This window comes from Culex pipiens, chromosome 3 (assembly GCF_016801865.2).
Source record: "Culex pipiens pallens isolate TS chromosome 3, TS_CPP_V2, whole genome shotgun sequence".
Classification (NCBI taxonomy): domain Eukaryota; kingdom Metazoa; phylum Arthropoda; class Insecta; order Diptera; family Culicidae; genus Culex; species Culex pipiens.
In genome coordinates, this window is record NC_068939.1 from 65,671,180 (window position 1) to 65,691,901 (window position 20,722).

Genomic DNA, 20,722 nt, shown 5'->3' on the forward strand with positions numbered 1-20,722 from the left:
TCCTATAAATATTTGGCAAAAAGATCCAACGGACATCAGTTCAGCTTCATCGTTCCATTCGAGAGAAACATCTGCCCAAACCTCCTCAAAATGTTCAAGGTATGCCTTTGAGTCATTTCAAAATTGTATAATAAACCACAATAACTAAAACCAACTTTTTTCAGATCTTCGCCCTGGTTGCCTGCATGGCCATCATCGTCGTTGCTTACGAGGATGCTCACCCCAAGTACAAGTACGAGTACGGAGTCAAGGACGAAAAGACCCACGACCACAAGAGCCAGTGGGAGAGCCGCGATGGAGATGTCGTCAAGGGACAGTACACCGTAGATGAGGCTGACGGAACCCACCGTGTGGTGGACTACGCCTCGGACCACAAGGCCGGATTCCAGGCCCATGTCCAGCGTATGGGACACGCCGCCCATCCCCACGGAGAGAGCTACGCCAACATTGACCAGCATCACTAGGACTGACGTTGACCGGACAATTGTTATGAATGTGAATAAATGTTGAATTTTAGCAAATGATTAATTTTAATCTGATGTTTTCATTTGAATTTAGAAATTCTGATATTAAGATTTATCATAATTTTGTAGCTCTTTTCAAACTATTAGATAATTTTGAAAAACAAGTTCTCAAACCTCTTGAATTTCAATATGTTTTTCAAGATGTTTATGGGGACTCTCAGGATTATTTAGGTACCGTAAAAATTTCCAATAATGTTGAACCGGAAAGGCTTTGGTCATGATTTTCATTTTCAAAATACAAAAAACTTGATTTCAATAGTGTTTAAAAAATCATTGTTATTTTAAAAACCACGGTGATTTTGATATTCTCTGAGTTTCTTACAAATTTTATCAAAAGAATGCAAATTGAATCATTAACATCGAATTGATAATGTAATGTTTTATTTAACAAAACAACTGATGGATTGTTGAACTTAGTTTCTTACATTTTAATGAAATCAATGTAAATTTGAAGTTGAGAAAATAATATATTGCAGTTTGATCAAAACCCATTTGAATTATGATTTTTTCATTCAAATATAAAATTTTATTATAACCAAATCTAATGCTGTGGCAAAAAAATCAAAAGCAAAGCAATCGACTTTAACGACCCCCGGGTCTTTTGTGGGCTCTGTTGCAAGTTACTACTAATTTCTAGGCGTCCGAAGGTTATGTGTGGTGAGTCACGCAAAACCTCTTTTACGCAAATGGACCGACGTTTTACTTCCCCATCCGATAGAAGACCAAGAGGATAAGGCGAGAATCGAACCCGAGCCCCATAGCAACTTAGGGATCGGCAGCCGAAGCCGCTAACCACCGCGCCACGAGGCGCGGTGGTGGCAATTGATTAGCAAATTTTCCGAAATTACTTAGAAAATTGTTCTTCAGAAAATACCTATAAATTTGGAATTTTTCTAATTTCTTTTTCTGTAGCACTTAAAACATGAAAACTAGAAACAAATTTTAGTTGTTTTTAGTGATTTTTTTACAAATTATCCTATAATGCAGTCCGTTTTCAGATTCGATTTTGTTGAGGAAAATATGACACTTTTAAAGCATTTTAATTATTATATGTATCATTGATTTCTTAATCAAATTCAACGTATTTTTGAAAATTTTCAAAAACTACTTCATGAGGTACCGTAAACCAAGGGTGACTTCGATAGGATTTCAATTTATTTTTGGAATATTTCTAACTGGTAAGGATTTTCTCAAGATTATTATTTTTAAAACATGTACTGGAGTAGGCCACACAAAGTCCATGCACTATTTTTGAGAAAGAAATTATCAATAATGTTTAGAAAAATAATTACGTTCAAAATTCTTAGTTAAAATTTCGCGGTGACTTCGATAGTCATAGTGTTTCTTGTTAAAATCATACTTAAGATGTTCAAACTTTATTTGTACGTTAAATGTACCATCACTAAGGTTGCTGATATAATTTTAAGAAAAAAATTAATGATAATATTTAGTTAACTAAGTTTTATAGCTCTTAAACAATATAAATATAAATTTATGGTAAAATTGTCTAAAAGTCGGAATTTTGCCTGAAATTTGTTAAATATAGTAATGTTCATAAAATTATTGATTTATATTTATTTTAATACTCAAAATTTCCATTTTTACAATGTGAGTATCAAACGATCGTGATTTTTTCATACATTTCGAACGTAATAACATTTTTATTTGAAAATACTCAAAATTTTCACAAAACTACATATTTTCGAAAAATACTCAAAATTTCAGTTTTTATAACATGTTGTTATTAAAATGTTGTTATTACATTTGAAATGTATTTTCAGTATTTTCATTTTTTAATAACTTTTGATATGTAGGAAAAAACCCGGTCAGTTGATACCCATATTGTAAAAAATGAAAGTTTGAGTATTTTTCCAAAAACAAGTAGTTTTGTGAAAATTTTGAGAATTTAAAAAAAATTGTTATTACATTCGAAATGTATTCAAAAATCCCGTTCGGTTAATACCCACATTGTAAAAGGAAAATTTAGAGTATTTTTTCGAAAATACGTAGTTTTGTGAAAATTTAGAGTATTTTCAAAAAAAATTGTTTTTACATTCGAAATGTATGAAAAAATCCGGATCGTTTGATACCCATAATGTAATAACTGAAATTTTGAGTTTTTTTCGGAAATACGTAGCTTTGTGAAAATGTTGAGTATTTTCAAAATATGTTGTTATTACATTCGAAATGTATGAAAAAATCCCAATCACTTGATACCCATCTTGAAAAAACTGAAATATTGAGTATTTTTTTTCGAAAATATGTAGTTTTGTGAAAATTTTGAGTGTTTTCTAAAAAATGATTTTACAATCACAATTTATGAAAAAAAATCCAATCATTTGATACCCATATTGCAATAACAATAATTTTTAGTATTTTTTCGAGAAAATTATTGCATTTTAAAAATACAGGAAAAATACGTATTTTTGTGAAAATTTTAATGAGGTTATTATTTAAATAGATAGCTGATATCATCCCGATTCCAAAACACTATAATTTTTTGATGTTTGCATGATTTCGATGAAAGCCAATGTCTTCCATATAGCCAAAATCCCATAAACTCTGTGCTTCAGTTAAGCACTGGACCGTGTTTAACCAAGGCAGCTGAACGAATCAAAACCGAGGCAGTGTAAAACAAAGGCATACCTGTAAATGAAATTTGTTCAACTGAAAATGCCTATAAATTTGGATTTTTTTAAATTATTTTTCAGAAACACATAATATCAATTATTTACAAACTTAATTTCCCTTCTCCTAGTGGAAAATTGTCCAAAGAATCCAAAAATGCATTCCGTTCTCCGATTCAAAATCATGTTCATTGAGAAAATCATGACACTTTGAGAAGTTTGAACATTTTCCGGAAAAATCTCAAACCTATCAAAGTCACCCTGGCTATCAAAGTCACCTCGTTTTACGATATCTAATCTAATCTAATCTTATCAGACCCTAGCGCAGCCAATCTTTCAAAGGGATCATTTAGAGTGCCTTAGGTTAGATGACGCCCAGCACTCTTCTTGTCATTTATTAACATTTGTAGTGCGCCATTGCATTAGAATGCATTGAAACATCACAGCGGCCAGGCCTGCTGCGCAAAGCCGTATCGCAGAGATGACTCGTAATTGGGTTGAGTTTGAGCACAGAGTGTTCGAACAACAACACAATTCTGAATCGACAGGAGAGGAAGAAGCGTGGGGACACACCACCATACGCTCCGAGATTTTGGTTGTATTCGTTGGGAGCACCATGCTAAGAAGGTTTGGTACTCCGGGACCCTCTGGGATGGGACATTGTATTTCCACGAATCAAAAGTCAGTCACCCCGATTTACAGTTTTAGTGAAAATTCAGAAATATGAACAGAAATAAAAACAGAAGTTACTTTAATAAATCGACATTTTATTACTCAAAACCGGACTTCCAAATCTCTAATGGTGCTGATCAATGTTGGCGTAGCTCTCTCCATGGGGATGGGCGGCATGTCCCTTGCGCTGGACATGGGCCTGGAATCCGGCCTTGTGGTCCGAGGCGTAGTCCACCACACGGTGGGTTCCGTCAGCCTCATCCACGGTGTACTGTCCCTTGACGACATCTCCATCGCGGCTCTCCCACTGGCTCTTGTGGTCGTGGGTCTTTTCGTCCTTGACTCCGTACTCGTACTTGTACTTGGGGTGAGCATCCTCGTAAGCGGCCACGATGACAGCCATGCAGGCAACCAGGGCGAAGATCTGGAATTTTGAAGTTTCAATTAATTTGTTAAACACTTCCTTGAATGATGAAATTCACCTTGAACATGTTGAATTCGTGAGTTCGTAACGATGGTGTGTCGATGAATGCTGAATGTGTACTGATGCTACTCAACGGTCATCTGGATTTTATATACGTTTAAGTGAGCAAATTAAGCTCTTCTTCAAACAGATGCCGTGCTGCACTTTTCATTGTTTCTTCTTCCATGCATGCCATTGCATTTTTCACCATTTTTAGCAGTCATAATTTTGCCCGTTTCGTGCCGTCTCAATAACACCCTTCTATTTGCATTGAATTGAAAAAAACGAAAGGAAGCCAACACAGCTTATCTAATGTATTAACAACAAATTTGGCCGGAGGTAATTTCATTAAACAAGCAACATCACCTCTTAACGCGATACAGGATGCAATGAGAGCCAGCTTCCACACACCCCAAAAAGTGCTTGGAGGTTCAAGGTGATGAAGAAAGTGTTCAAGATGAAACTGATGAATCAAGCGTGAGGAGCAAGGTAAAAACTGCATTGCAGTAGTTCTACAGGAAATTGAACCTCACGTAAAAACTAGTTTATACGAAAAGAACTAAAAATTGTCAAACAAGTATTAGAATCGATAATTTTGTATCACTGCATTAAAAGATCTTTATTTAGCTTAATCGTTTTCCTTTTCAAAACAAAAAAACAATCAAAAGTTTATGAACATATTTTAAATTTTAGTTAAATTTAAATCCTAAAATTGAAACACAGAGTTAAAAGGTGAAACAACATTTTTTCTTATTTGACAGAGAATCACTAATTTCCAAACTGTTCAGTGTGATACAATAATAATAACACACATGATGCCGAATTATCGGTATTTGAATGTTTCACAAAACTGAACCAATTGCCGCCCATAATTATCGTTCGCCTCACCCTCTATAAATATTCATGGATAGCCGAAATTCATCATCAGTCGGTTCACAGCATCCGATCAGTCTCATCAAAAGAAGAAGCACAAACAAGTAGCTCAGATAAAAAGCAATAATGCAGAAGGTGAGTTCACATTTGAAGAGTTGATTTCAGACTTGTTTCGAATGTAGATCATTGCCCATCTTCAGAATATTTGAACTAATCACCCAACACCTACTTTCCAGTTCATTGCCGTTGTTGCCTGCCTGGTGGCCGTGGCCGCTGCCCTGCCCTACAAGAATGCCCCTGCCGCCCCCATCGTGGAACCGGCCCATTACGCCGAACCGAAGGATTCGCACCACCACCCGCAGTACAAGTTCGAGTACGGAGTCCAGGACGGTCACACCGGCGATCACAAGGCCCAGTGGGAACAGCGCGATGGTGACCACGTCAAGGGATCGTACACCCTGGATGAGGCCGACGGTGGCCACCGGGTGGTGGAGTACCAGTCCGACGGTCACGGTGGAATCAACATCCAGGTCAAGAAAGTCGGCGGTCATGCCCCGGCGCTGAAGGCTCCCCAGCATCATCACCACGAAATTGTTGCCCCCATTCCGGTGGTTCCGGTTCCGGTCAAGTCGATCAAGACGAAGCACCAGCACACCGGCGAGAGCTACGCCAACCTGAAGAAGCATCACTATTAGGGTGCTAGGATAGTACCAACTGCGTAGAATGACTTTCTAGAGGAAACACACGTTGATCGTGGAGCCTCACTAGCAAAATTGTTTATAAAATGTGATAGTTAGATAGCAAATTACACATAAACGTGACTAAGTTTATAAAGAGATGGCAATCAATTCATGAATACCATTTGAGCGACAAAAATAAAAATTGCTATTTTTTTCGAATGAATGATCAACTGAGGCGAATTCTGTCTAAAATTAAAAAAAAAACACTTCTATCATTTTAGTTTTGGTTTGGTTACTACTTTTAATTAGACACTTATTGTGTTTATCTCGATAAGTTGACCAAGTCAATCTAAAAATTGTCCAACTGTTGAGAGTAAGGCGTCCAATTTCCCCGGGTTCCCTTGGCGCTTTTTGAAAATTAAATGTGCCATAACTTTCGCTATAAAAAAAGTCTTTTTCTGACATTAAATTTATAGTATAGTACACATTTTGCAAAACATATTAACCTTAGACGACCCCTAGGGGGACGTACATAAAATAAGTTACTTTAAAGGTTTTGGAGTCCTTTTCGACAAGCTTTAAAAAATCGCCAAAAATCCAGTTTTTGGCCAAACCCGGTTGCCTTAATCTCAAATAAAAGCTTAGTATGTCCCCTTTTGGGGACTACAACTGCTACAATCCAAAATAGTAGTTTATGCAACAAGTTGCAAAAAGAGGATTTTTTCAGCACGAGTCGTAAATTTATCCAACGAGGTTCACCGAGTTGGATAAATACGAAAAGTGCTGAAAAAATTAAGTTTTGCAACGAGTTCCATGCAACATTTTTTGCATTTCCGAAAAACACCCACTGAGTGAAATTTTAAGTCAAATTTTCATGTATTATGTCAATAAATCATTTAAATCAGAAAATGTGGAAAAGTGTTACTTATCGAAACAAGTGCTAAAAAGTTCAACTCTTCAGCACCCATTTCAGTGCTGAAAAGTAGAACTTTTCAGCATTTATTTTTAAAAGTGTTGCTATTCGATTCTGTTATTTTTGGTACAGAAAAGTAGGCTATTTCGTCGTTCAAGAATGACAGGTAAAGTAAGTAGTTTCACGGCGGAATTGCAAAATAGACCTTTTTGAGACCCCAATTTTGACGAACTGTCAAAAATCAAACCATCCACTTTCACGACCCCCGGGTCATTTGTGGTCTCTATTCAGCGATGGCATAATCATCATCAAAAGAAAATCTCTGGACGTTCATCAAGAGAAAAAATCCGAAGGGAGCATGGCTCTCCTCTCTCGCGCACGAAAGATCGGTAAAAAGAATCGAAAAAAATCATCTTCTTGATTATTCGGCGGAACATCTTTTTCACTGCTACACTTGCAAATGTAACGTCATGCGTCGAAAAATTACCTGTCATATTTTGTAGATGGGCAATGTGTGTAAAAAAGTGAAATAAATATTATTAAGTGGTGCTGACAAGGAAATTCACAAAAAAATCATCAGCAAATTGACTTTCTTGGAGAATTTCGGGAGCGATTTTCTTTTGCGTGATTTGTCTCCTCTCTCTTTCGCGGGTGAAGAAAGTTCGCCAGCGAAATTGATTTTTTTGCGATTATTCCATCCCTGTCTCTATTGCATGTTTCTGCTCGAACCTAGGAGTCCAAAGGCTTGAAAGGGGAGCGCACCCAAACCTATTTCTACTCCAAGGAACCTTCCACTCCAGGATTCAAACTGACAACCTTTGGATTGCGAGTCCAACTGCCGCCAGCGATTCCACCGGAGCAGGCTTGGTTTGGTGTGTTGTTTGTACTTATAGCGTGGAGACGACTCCTACACTTGGAATGACTAAATGGCCTAACAACATCCAAGGCCGGGACCGACGTTTTACTTCCCCATCCGATGGAAGGTTGGAGCAGATGGGAATTGAACCTATGATCTTCCGCTTACTAAGCGGACAGCTTAACCATTCAGCCAAGCCTGCTGACGACCTGCATCTCCGCGAATTTCAACTAATCAGGATTTTCCGGGTTGCATTCGACAGGTATTTTCCTATACTTTGACAACAAATATTAATTTAAGGGCCAGGTTACCTACCATGTTTCAAGTAAGTTTTAAGGATCAATTTCCACTATCGTAAGTGTCGCATATACGTGAAAAACAATAAAAAATAATTTAACGGATGTTCCGGCTTTCCGAAACCGGTATAGGAAAATACCTGTCGAATACAACCCGGAGCATTCTGATTGGTTGAAATTTGCCGAAGATACAGGTCTTCAAGGTCTCAAAAAAGGCCATTTTTCGGTGGCCACAGTGACCAAATCCGATTTTCCAGATCGGTTTCGGAAAGGGGACATACTATTTTTTTTTGTACTAAGGGAAGGTTAAATTCTAGGGAATTCCGGGGATACCGGGATATTTTTTAAAAAAGTCATTAAAACCAATTTTCTAAACTTTTGTCATGTTTTTAAAGATTGAAATCATAGAATTAGTTGATTGCTATTAACTGATGATATTCTAGGCATCAATCTGAACAATTGTTAAACCAAACAGATTTCAATTCAATCGGAATCAAATTATTTGAGTTTCATATAATTAGACTTATTTCATTTTTTTCTGCTAGAAAATCTTAAAATAAACATTTTGGTTGGTTTTGATAATATCTGAAACAACGAAATGACATCCTATTAATGTTAAATTTATTATAAGTTTAAAATCACATGTTGATTTTAACAATTTTTTTTAAATTATTTTCTATTTATGTTATTATTTATAAAAATATGGTATACAATGCTTTAAATATATAAAAAATTAAATTGAGAATATTCAAAAAGCTAGGAATTTTGTTCAACTGCTCACAAAAATTTCAACAATTTAAAAGCCAAATTAATGATGAGGAAAAATGACTAAAAATTTTAATGCTCTAAAATTTCTATAGATCACTAAGTTTTCAACAGTGACAACAGAGTATCGATACAATCAAATCTGAGTTTCCAAACCCAAATATGTCGTATGTTTTGCAATTATGGGAAAACTGGGACAACAATTCAAAATTTCGCGAGAATTCTGTCCCGGGAAATCCCGGGATGGACGCACTAGTTGAGAGTGAAGTAAATTTCTTGTCGTTTGTTTACAATCGTTACTTTACCATCGGGGTATTATGTAATGTCAAAGAAATTTAACCTACTAACAATAAATAAAATAACTATGAAGCATGAAGTTGCACGTGTTTCTGGGGATCCCAAACTTCATGCTTTCCCTCGAGTTAAGCCTGCACAGTTATTTTTGTCAATTTTGTGGATTAGTGTTATCGAACTATTTTTCAGAATATTTGATGGTTTTTAAGATTTTTTTATACAAGCACAAATAATTGTTTATTTTATATTTCGACTGTTGCAAATTAAAATATTTAATTTTACCTATATTTCGGCTTTGTTCAAAAGGGACAGTTAAAATTAATCGATTAATCGCTCAACAGTAATTCCTTGCCGATCTCTATTGGAAAATTCCAAATCGAAACTAGGTGTCCGAAGGCTTGAAACATCATAGCTCTCATCCACCCCGGGATTCGAACTGATGACCTTTTTGGATTGTGAATGCAACTGCCGACCAGTGATTCTACCAATACATTTTTTTATTCAGGGTTAGGCCGGGACCAACATTTACTTCCTCATCCGACGTAAGGAGTGATCAGACAAATCTCGTCACAAAAATGCAACCGGGCAGACTGGAATCGAACCCAGGCCAACTGGGATGAGAGACAACCGCGCTTACCACTACACCACCGGACCCGGCTAAAACGAATTCAATCTGCTCCAAATCAAACACTAACTTAATTATCCGCAACGTCCGCAGCATTCCCCGGTTACGAAACACGTGATTATAACACATTGATAAACGCGCACCTAATTACGTGTAACATTTCCATAAGTGATCGTGTTACGCTGCTGAGACATTACTTGAATTGACCATATCTCACTATTTACCACCACATCGACATCATATTTAACCGTGCCATTTCTTCAACTCGTCCATCCGCTCTCACGTCGTTATCGTTGTCCCAGTATCACAGTGACAAGATCCCAACCAACCACTTGCATTTATGCAACCGGCATTGGTGCAGACCTGTTTGGAGTAGTTAGTCTGCTCGAAGGAACTGAAATCTTGCATAACATTAGGAACATTCGAGAATCACCTTGATAGTTTCCGAAACATCAATCGACTGTAAATCAATAAAGCAAATAAAATGACCGATTTGCACTTCTTTCTTAGCAGATCCTCAGGTTTAGCGATGCACTAAACACCGATGGCAATTTCTTTCCAAAGCAGGAAGCAACTCTAGTAAGTAATTTCATTTAAAAACTAGCTAACAAGACTTTATTGCACGCATGCACACATTCACAGCTGATTCGCACACTCTCTCTCCTCTCGCAGTTAGTAATACAGTAGTCGTCGATTAGTGATGCTGGTCGATGTTGGCATACGACTCGCCCCCGTGCCCATGGTGACCGTCCCCGTGGTGATGATCTCCGTACACGGCCGGATGCTGGGCGTGTCCCGAGCGCTGCACGTGGGCCTGGAAGCCGACGTGTTTGTCCGACTTGTAGTCCACCTTGCGGTGGGTGCCGTCCGGTTCGTGCAGCGAGTAGTGTCCCTGGACCACGTCCCCGTCCCGGTGCTCCCAGGCTTCCTTGTTGTCGCCGGTGTGCGCGTCCTTGACGCCGTACTCGTACTTGTACTTCGGATGGGCGTGGTACTCCTCGTAGGCGGACACCGCGGCGACGAGCGCGGCACAGCAGGCAACCAGGGCGATGATCTGGAGAGCAAAGGAGAGGAACATTATAATATTTATACATTTATACATAATACGTCAAGAACATTTAATTTGTTTAAGGCATATTCAATAAACTTAAACTAATTAATTAGCAAATTTAATTTAAATTGCTTACCAATATAGTATAATTCATTTGCGGTTCGCTCTTTGTGCATATTGCATGCAATTTCTGGATTGTATGCAAGATTTTTTTGTTTGCCTAACAGATTTGCCCAAAAAAGAAATAAGAGCTGATCCTGGAAGCCATTTTGACATTATGACATTTTTTTTTTAATTATAACGCCAAATCGAGATCGATAACCCATTTGATTTGAATAACCGTTAAGCACCTCTGGGTGAAATAGGAAAATCTATGTAGGACAATTTTTGAGCTAGTCCCTTCCAAAACTTTGAGTACAGTCAGCTGGAGCAAATCTAGACTACAGTTTGAAAAGGGACAGCACGTTTAAGAGCATTGAAAAGTTTTTAATTTGGAATAGAATGCACACCTTTTGGTCTGAATCTGGTCTAATCAAATTAATTATTCAATTAATCGTTCGCTCTACAGCATTCTCGATTGCGTTCTCGATTGCGAGATTCCTTACTCGAAACTAGGTGTCCAAAGGCTTGCTTGTTGAACAATTGCAAGCCTCTTTTTACAACTCTAGAGTTTTAATTTGGAAAAGGTCCAATAAATCAAATTTCCAGTTTTTGGTTTTTGGGCGTTATTCAAACCGCCTTGAGTAAGGGGTATTGAAAAACACCCAAAAAGCAAAAACTGAAAATTTGGTTTATTGGACCTTTTCAAAAAAAAACTCCAGACCTAAACTTCCATCCACACCGGGATTCGAACTGACGACCTTTGGACGGTGAGTCCAACCGCCGACCAGTGACTCTATCGAGATAGGACCCAGGATTGAGCAAACGATCTAACCTCTAGGTTAGACTGGGGCCAACATTTACTTCCCCGTCCGACAGAAGGCGTGATCAGATAAATCTCGTCTCGAAAAATGCCGCCGGGACCGTCTGAGATCGAATTGAGTGAGAGACAACCACGCTTACCCCTACACCACTAGTCCCGGTCTAACCGAAATCACTCATAAATACCAAAATATTAAACAAAATTATTGCTAAAACTACTCTCCCAATTCACCCCATGTGCCCGATTCATCCCAGATGACACTTGAACGTACTAGGGATGTAGACCATTGCCTTTAGAACCCATTACTATTTACAATGTGGCGTAAATGCCCCAGAAATCCCAAAACCGAAAACTGTATGTATGTATGTATGTGACCAACAGACTAGCTCATGTTTGTTGGCACTGGCAACCGATTCGACCCAAACCGGTTGCATTCGACTTGGTTTAGGGTCCCATAGATCGAGTTTTATTCAAATTGAAATTGAAATTTTGATAAGTGGTTAAAAAGTTATGCATAAAAATGTGTTTTCTAATATATCTGGACGTTAGATAAATGGCCAGAAATTAATTCAAATACCATTATGTTAAACATCGTTGGATAGGCAACGGTTCTAAATTTTTGAAGAAATTGCAACACTGTATCTACCAAATTTACCACTCCAATACTTCTAACTAACGTGAAATTTTCCTAGGATTCCGAATATGACAAAATTGAGAGCAAAAAGTGCCGCTATGCACGGAGAAAAAAGAGTTCCCAAAATCGTGAACAAGCGTTCATGAAAATGGGAACCACGAACAAGGTGTTCAAATTTCATGGTACGTTTTTCAAAATCGTACCATGGGATTTGAACACTTTGTTCGAGGTTCCCATTTTCATGAAAGCTTGTTCACGATTTTGGGAACTCTTTTTTCTCCGTGTGGAGGCATACAGTGCAAAAACTAACGTTGGAAAATGTTTGTTATAGAAAAAAAACTATGAGAAAAACCGCGATTGGCCAAAAAGTTAATACCGTAGGCTTTTAGTCCATGAAATTCCCTAACTTTTGATTTACGGGAGTATGGGTAATGGAGGCTGTTGCAAAAAGATATTAAGGTTATAAAAATCAATTTTTAACAGTAATTTGCAAATGCTATGAGAAAAAGTCAAACCACTCCTGGATGTCTATGGCACATTTTAAAGTGCTTCAAAAGGCCTTTCAAATGCATATACGAGAGTTGGAATTGATGAAGTTTTACGGTAGTGCGAGCAATTTTAAGATTTTTTAGGTTTTTTGGCCCTCAAACTTCGGAGCCCGTTTCACCCCAATTCCCTTTGTCGTAGAGGGCTCATATTTGGCATGAGTTCATCTCATGTATAGACAAACAAACGCTGAAAGTTTCATCCAAATCGGAGCACCTCGATACGACCTCTAGAACAAACCGACCAATATTTACAAATTAATTATTAATTATTATTGGAAATTCAATGTTCAACATCTTTGTCGAAGAACTGACGGCATTGCTTATTGATCCCAAAAGATTAATATCCGAAGAAAGAAGATCGCGTTTAAGGGTCTTTTCAGTCAAAATTTATATTTTTTTTAATTAACGGTGCACATGAATCGAAGTAGTGTTGTTTACTGCTGACAAAATTAACAATTTAATAGTAAGAATTGCCAAACATTTTAAAAAGGTAGCTAGGTGAAATCATGTCATGAATCACATTTGTATAGCAGACGTGTCAAAGAGATTGCACACAACTTTTCAAGACCGGATGCTTTATTTTCATATAATTCAATGATTTTTATTTTCTAAAAAAAAATATTTCTTCCATATGGTGAAAAAAGAGCAAGGGTTGAATATTGCCACTTTTCCGATGACATTTTTCCTCCAACCTGGAGCAATATTTGATAGGGGCGGTACGACATTGCTCTTACGACCTTTCATTATAACGAAAGGCCGTAAAAGCCATTTTGTACCACCTCTTTCAAATGTTGCTCCAGCAATTAGGGGAACAGCATCTAATTCCAGCGTGCCTCTAATGTTGGCAGGTCAGAACTTTGACTTTCAATTAAAGCTAATTAAAAGCGTTTTCAACTGAAATCCAGTGATAAATAGCTCAATGAGATGTGAGCAAGCAAGTTTCTATCGAAAGTTGTGCATAATTAGTTGCTTAAAAAGTGAAAATCAGCAAATTGGATGGAGTTAGGAGCGAGTGCTTAACCTGCCAAACATACGAGAACTTCCCCTATATAGAATAAATGCAATTACAAATGAAAAGATGAAAACTTACAAATAATTCATGGGATTATTACAAAAATAACTGACATGAAAGATCACACTCACAAATTTATATTGTTTGATGTCAAATTACATGTAAAAACTTTCAAAATTATATTCTTAAATAACTTCCATTCTATTGCTGTTAAAGTGTTAAATATCTTAAGTTTTATTACCAACAATTAGGGAAAAATCAAATGAATGTTAAAGCTAAGGTTACAAATCTAGAGTTTTTTTTAAAAAAGGTCCTATTAACTATTATCTTTCTCATGTTTATAGGACCAATTAAAAAACAAAAAAAAAAACAAACAAACATTTAAAAAAAATCAAAAAAGCTTTGATCATTATACTTCAATATTTGCTATGATCTTATAAAAAACTGATTCAAGCAAAAGAATGTAACGTCATGATTCGAATTCCCGGACAACTCATCTTGATTTATCAATTAAATTATTTGGATATAAGTCCGATTATGAATGTCAAAACTGTGTTATTTGATGAATTCTAATATCAACTTAAATTTAAAGTTTGTTTGAACGCTGTAGTTAATGCCAAAACAATTAAATAAATAAAATTTTAATTTAACCAAAAATGTGAAACAATTCAATGAATTATTTCGTAGGTGTTCGAAGCACCGTTAAGGCAATGCAGAAATTTATGGTTTTGATGTCCTTAAATTCTAGCAAATTGTCATATGAAATAAAGATTGTATTGATGTTAACAGACCTAAAAAATGCAATTCACTAAAATTTATGTTCAAATTTATGCGATTTATAAGAAAAATTGAGTGTCCGGAACTCGAAGCAAAACTGTCCGGATTTCGAATCAGCTTTTATCAGTGTCCGGGATTCATTTTTATTTTAAAATTATGATGAATAATTGTTAGAAAAGACATACTATGCATGTATTCTCTTAAAACTGACTGTTAATACTACATTCTGATGATATTTATACATTTCCAACTTAATACATGATTTTTTGCCAGCTATAACAAAAATGATATGCTACTAAGTGTCTGGATTTCGGATCATGACGTAATATAGGCTTAACACGAATTGCAAACAACTCGGCTTTTCTGCTCCTGCCAGTTGTCAATTACATTTAGAACGAGCAGGAAAGACTCATTGTTTACATGGTTTTGCTATGATTATAAACTGAAATACTAAATTCCATAGCACTCTCAACAGCAAGTTAAGCTAATTAACGCTATTCCTTACTCAATTTAAGTGCAACTTCTTTATTTTTCATACACTTGCATAGATCCACATGGAATTTTTTTAAGAAACATTGATTTAAAACACTTTTTTTTTATAATCACTGGTAAAACTTTGAGTTTTTTTTTCAATTTCAAATTTATTTGTTTCATTTTTCATTCACTTGAACTGAATAACACTCAAACTTCCATAAATTTAAACAAAATCACTAATTGAAAGCGCGACCAAAGGATCACCCGAGCTCAACGAACTCTCTCGGTCGAGTGCTGTCTCTTGGAAATGCGACACATACCTTGGACATGTTGGATTTCCTGCTACGTGCTACGGATACTGACTGAAACGGTTCGGCACTGCTGACCTATTGGTTGGATGCCGGCGGTTGCTACTAGACTGATACCTAATTCAGCGGGGCAGGGAATATTTATACGAGAGTTTAACGTTTTGTTTTGGACTTTGGCTTTCGGTTGACTTTGCTGCTGCCCAGAGCTGCTCTGGACAACCGACGACAACGCCGGTGGTGCACTATTGCCGCGCTGCACACTAAGTGCGGTAAGTGAGGTGATTTTTTTTTATGTGAGCATTAATTTACATGCTACTTTTTGTCATGTAATCATGCTGGCAAAAATTGTCCGTGCCTTACTGCTCTCCTTTATGAGGGGGAACCATTTTTTGTGCCTTTCACATGGTGAAGAATTAAGAAATTATGTGAAGATCAAATACTACATTTTTTTAAATTTTTGCTCTTAACATTATAAACAACTTAGCTAGATTTGAATATTAGAAAACTTTACGAACCATCGTATTCATCGTACGATCGTACTTTTTTTGGTTATATGTTTTTAAAAGGATGCGTGAGTGTTTTTTAGTCATCTGTATATTTTATGAATTAAATTCAAAAAATATAAAATTCTATAATCGGTAATTCTCCGCCAACTCACACGAAATCGGGAAAAGTTGCCCCGACCCCTCTTCGATTTGCGTGAAACTTTGTCCTAAGGGGTAACTTTTGTCCCTGATCACGAATCCGAGGTCCGTTTTTTTTTTTTGATATCTCGTAACGGAGGGGCGGTACGACCCCTTCCATTTTTGAACATGCGAAAAAAGAGGTGTTTTTCATTAATTTGCAGCCTGAAACGGTGATGAGATGGAAATTAAAATTCATAGAGACTTTTATGTAAAATTAGACGCCCGATTTGATGGCGTACTCAGAATTCCGAAAAAACGTATTTTTCATCGAAAAAAACACTAAAAACGTTTTAAAAATTCTCCCATTTTCCGTTACTCGACTGTAAAAATTTTTGGAACATGTCATTTTATGGGAAATTTAATGTACTTTTCGAATCTACATTGACCCAGAAGGGTCATTTTTTCATTTAGAACAAAATTTTTCATTTTAAAATTTCGTGTTTTTTCTAACTTTGCAGGGTTATTTTTAAGAGTGTAACAATGTTCTACAAAGTTGTAGAGCAGACAATTACAAAAATTTTGATATATAGACATAAGGGGTTTGCTTATAAACATCACGAGTTATCGCGATTTTACGAAAAAAAGTTTTGAAAAAGTTGGTCGTCATCGATCATGGCCGTTCATGGTCACCCGCGACAGACACGGACGACGAAACAAAGAGAAACGCAAAAAGTAACTTTTTCAAAACTTATTTTCGTAAAATCGCGATAACTCGTGATGTTTATAAGCAAACCCCTTATGTCTATATGTCTATATATTTTTGTAATTGTCTGCTCTACAACTTTGTAGAACATTGTTACACTCTAAAAAATAATCCTGCAAAGTTAGAAAAAACACGAAATTTTAAAATGAAAAATTTTGTTCTGAATGAAAAAATGACCCTTCTGGGTCAATGTAGATTCGAAAAGTACATTAAATTTCCCATAAAATGACATGTTCCAAAAAAATTTACAGTCGAGTAACGGAAAATGGGAGAATTTTTAAAACGTTTTTAGTGTTTTTTTCGATGAAAAATACGTTTTTTTCGGAATTCTGAGTACGCCATCAAATCAAGCGTCTAATTTTACATAAAAGTCCCTTTGACACCAAATTTCTATCTCATCACCGTTTCAGGCTGCAAATTATTGAAAAATACCTCTTTTTCGCATGTTCAAAAATGGAAGGGGTCGTACCGCCCCTCCGTCACGAGATATAAAAAAACGGACCTCGGATCGGATTCGTGATCAGGGACAAAAGTTACCTCTTAGGACAAAGTTTCACGCAAATCGAAGAGGGGTCAGGGCAACTTTTCCCGATTTCGTGTGAGTTGGTAGAGAACCCTAATGAAATAGTTCAACATTTCAAATTTACTTAATTTTGACCGTGCACTACAAAAATTGCAGCAAATTAAAAAAAATTAAGGATTGAGTTAAAAAAAATAGGAAGCAAAAGACAACAAAATCCCTGAATTGTATGAATGTAAGTAAGTAAGTAAGTAAGTAAGTAAGTAAGTAAGTAAGTAAGTAAGTAAGTAAGTAAGTAAGTAAGTAAGTAAGTAAGTAAGTAAGTAAGTAAGTAAGTAAGTAAGTAAGTAAGTAAGTAAGTAAGTAAGTAAGTAAGTAAAGTAAAGTAAAGTAAGTAAGTAAGTAAGTAAGTAAGTAAGTAAGTAAGTAAGTAAGTAAGTAAGTAAGTAAGTAAGTAAGTAAGTAAGTAAGTAAGTAAGTAAGTAAGTAAGTAAGTAAGTAAGTAAGTAAGTAAGTAAGTAAGTAAGTAAGTAAGTAAGTAAGTAAGTAAGTAAGTAAGTAAGTAAGTAAGTAAGTAAGTAAGTAAGTAAGTAAGTAAGTAAGTAAGTAAGTAAGTAAGTAAGTAAGTAAGTAAGTAAGTAAGTAAGTAAGTAAGTAAGTAAGTAAGTAAGTAAGTAAGTAAGTAAGTAAGTAAGTAAGTAAGTAAGTAAGTAAGTAAGTAAGTAAGTAAGTAAGTAAGTAAGTAAGTAAGTAAGTAAGTAAGTAAGTAAGTAAGTAAGTAAGTAAGTAAGTAAGTAAGTAAGTAAGTAAGTAAGTAAGTAAGTCAGTAAGTAGGTAAGTAAATAAGTAAGTAAGTAAGTAAGCAAAATTCTAGTTCTAAAGTCACTTTTTTGTCTTTACGAGAAATATTTTCTACATCTAAAATTACTAATCACCCTGTGTTACCACTCAATTCGCTTTACCAGCCACCCTCAACAACATTAAACAAATTTCAAACATTTAATGGCCGCATTTATTGTCAAAACATTGCAAAAAAGTGAATGAAAGGTGCCAAGTAAAAACAATATCATTAGGTCGCCCAGACTGGGCTGACAGTTCACGATCGAGGCACGGTTTCACCCCGGTCAAAAATGAGATCGCTCTGCATGGCACAACATCCCTCTCCAAGCGAAGCTTAGTGCTCAGCTGCCAAAAAGTGACAGAACCCCCTCACTTGCTAATTGACTGCCGGCGACCAACAAGTAAGAGGGGGTGGACGCGCAGTGGGGTGCGCGCAATTTTCCAATGATTTTCAGCTTCTTCTCTTTCATTACCATCGCTGTTTCATGTCACCGAGATTTTTTCATCGTTTTCTACTGCTTCGTTTTGCGTTTTTATGCCATGTTCGAGCAAGCTTCTCGGCTGAGCAGTTCTCTAGCTTTTCGCAAATTATTATATTTGATGTTATAATTTTCTGAATAAATGTAATTCGGTTGTAACAGAGGACTTTATCTCAAATTTTATTTTCAAAACATTTTTTTTTAATTTTTATCCGACCCAACACTCGAAACACCATTTGCGAAATCCTCGAGAATCGTCTAGCTCAAAGATCGTGATCTCTCTTGTACGCCTCGAGCAGATCTTAGACCAAAGAGTGGCACGAGAGCATGCAGCAGCAGCAGCAACAGCTGATTGAATTTAATTATAATTCGAGCAATGCAATGGTCAGCTTTCGTGCCAAAAAGTAGAAGTTTTTGGAGGCCCGAAAAACCAGGGGCATTTCAGGGGCGAACGGGGGAAATGGGCGTAGCTTGGCAACGCAGTTTTTTTCGCGTGAGAGTTAAATATTGTAAAGTTATATTATTATTTGCGTGTTGCTCTTGAGATTGGCAATGCAAATAGTAAAATGTTAATACCATGTGTCAGTAGGGTGGAATAGAAAATTGGTTTCTTCAGCAACACATTTTTTGGGTTCCTTTTAGAGTCCCAAAAAACCTTCCAAAATTTGGGAGCGATTGGTGAAGCCCACGATTAGCGCAAAGCGGATGAAATTTGTATGGAAATTACTATGGGGAAACATGCACTTTCACATTTTTAATATTACAAAATTCATGTTTTTTTATTTTATGAAACTAACACCGTAGAAGTAGGGGAGAGTTGGGAGACTTGATCCCCTTTTTTGTATCGCATATAACTCTGTCAATTTCTCACAAAACTATAAATTTTTTGCATGATTTGAAAGCTTAAACATTCATCTATGTTTGGCTCATAAAAGTATTTCATCAGATGAACTCTTCGAAGCATGCCAAGCTTTTTTAAAAAATATTTTAAACCGGCATTTTAAAAATGTTAAGGGTAACTTGACCCCCCTTTCAACATTATGAAGAAATCTTAAGCAAAATGTTTCTTATTCATCCAAACTTTTAATTTTCTATAAGTTACAGCAATTTCACATTAAAACTGTACGTTTGTGTTCAAAATATAACAAGTTTAGTATTTAAAATATTTGAAAACTTTAAATATTATTTTTAAGACCAAACTTAAGCATGTTTACAAAAGCTGGAAATTTTTGTTAACAAAACCTTTGAAAAAAGGTTCTAACTGTAGTATGTTATATACAACTATACTAAAGGAAACTATGTATGAAAACCCAGCCCAATTAATTAATCTTGAGGCTGATTCCAGTGACTGTAAAAATGCAGGGATCAAGTCTCCCTAAACGCACTTTTTTAAACAATTGATTGTAAAAATAGTATGACGATAAATTCAACATCAAATGCGTAAGAGTTTTGGAGTTGATAAGTTTATCAAACAATTCAGGTATAAAAAATATTTTTGTGAATAATTTTTCAGTGTTTATCATACATATCAAAACAAAGAAAAAAAGATCTCTTGAAAATTTTTTGCAGCTCGTTTAAGAAAAATGTGTGTAACTCAATCTAAACATTTTTTTTATTTTTTTTCTTTGTTTTCTACAATGAGTTTTAGTTAATTTCAAACAACTTTCTAGAACAAAGCTAATTGGTTTACCCACATGCTGACGAGATACAGGCTTGGGATCAACTGTCCCAGGGGATCAAGTCTCCCCACTCTCCCCTATAGCCCTTGATGTCCTGAACAACTCTTTCCAAGACAGTATGGTGCTAACTTGCTTTTACAATAAGTTACAGAGCGTTCAATAGAGTCATTTCGGAATACTCGGTAAAAATTATACTTTTTGCCAACACTGCCAAGTCAAGTGGGTACTTTCATAAACAATAATATTTTTGAGGAATTGGGGTGCAATTTAACTAAATAATGTCTTCTGAACATTTCTTCATAACGATTTTACGTAAGGCTCATCAAAGTATAAGAAAAATCGTGTTTATTTTGTATTTTATGGTTTCTTCGGCAATGTTGACGAAAATGTGAGTTTCACTGAATATTTCAATTTGCTTGATTACTCTGTATCGTTTTTGTGATGCACTTTAGCACCATACTGAAAATTCAAAAATGTGAAAATCCAATCGCTCCCAAATTT

The 20,722-nt window shown here is 36.0% G+C and overlaps 4 protein-coding genes across 4 annotated transcripts; 2 read left to right on the forward strand and 2 right to left on the reverse strand.

Moving 5' to 3' along the window:
• The first annotated feature begins 90 nt into the window (after window positions 1-90).
• LOC120421660 (cuticle protein 19-like) lies at window positions 91-464 on the forward strand. The gene is made up of 2 exons (XM_039584893.2): window positions 91-99; window positions 165-464. Exons 1-2 carry the CDS (start codon window positions 91-93, stop codon window positions 462-464), a joined length of 309 nt encoding a protein of 102 aa, XP_039440827.1.
• Window positions 465-3,917: 3,453 nt separating this feature from the next.
• LOC120421647 (cuticle protein 19-like) lies at window positions 3,918-4,353 on the reverse strand. Its single transcript, XM_039584880.2, has 2 exons — window positions 4,306-4,353; window positions 3,918-4,247 (listed from the first exon to the last, which is right to left on the reverse strand). The coding sequence occupies exons 1-2, from the start codon at window positions 4,312-4,314 to the stop codon at window positions 3,948-3,950; spliced, it is 309 nt and encodes a 102-aa protein (XP_039440814.1). The 5' UTR covers window positions 4,315-4,353; the 3' UTR covers window positions 3,918-3,947.
• Window positions 4,354-5,285: 932 nt separating this feature from the next.
• On the forward strand, window positions 5,286-5,931 carry LOC120421659 (cuticle protein 8-like). The gene is made up of 2 exons (XM_039584892.2): window positions 5,286-5,294; window positions 5,396-5,931. Exons 1-2 carry the CDS (start codon window positions 5,286-5,288, stop codon window positions 5,852-5,854), a joined length of 468 nt encoding a protein of 155 aa, XP_039440826.1. The 3' UTR covers window positions 5,855-5,931.
• Window positions 5,932-10,172: 4,241 nt separating this feature from the next.
• Window positions 10,173-15,460, reverse strand: LOC120421635 (cuticle protein 19-like). Its single transcript, XM_039584865.2, has 2 exons — window positions 15,327-15,460; window positions 10,173-10,642 (listed from the first exon to the last, which is right to left on the reverse strand). The coding sequence occupies exons 1-2, from the start codon at window positions 15,333-15,335 to the stop codon at window positions 10,283-10,285; spliced, it is 369 nt and encodes a 122-aa protein (XP_039440799.1). The 5' UTR covers window positions 15,336-15,460; the 3' UTR covers window positions 10,173-10,282.
• Between the last annotated feature and the right edge of the window lie 5,262 nt (window positions 15,461-20,722).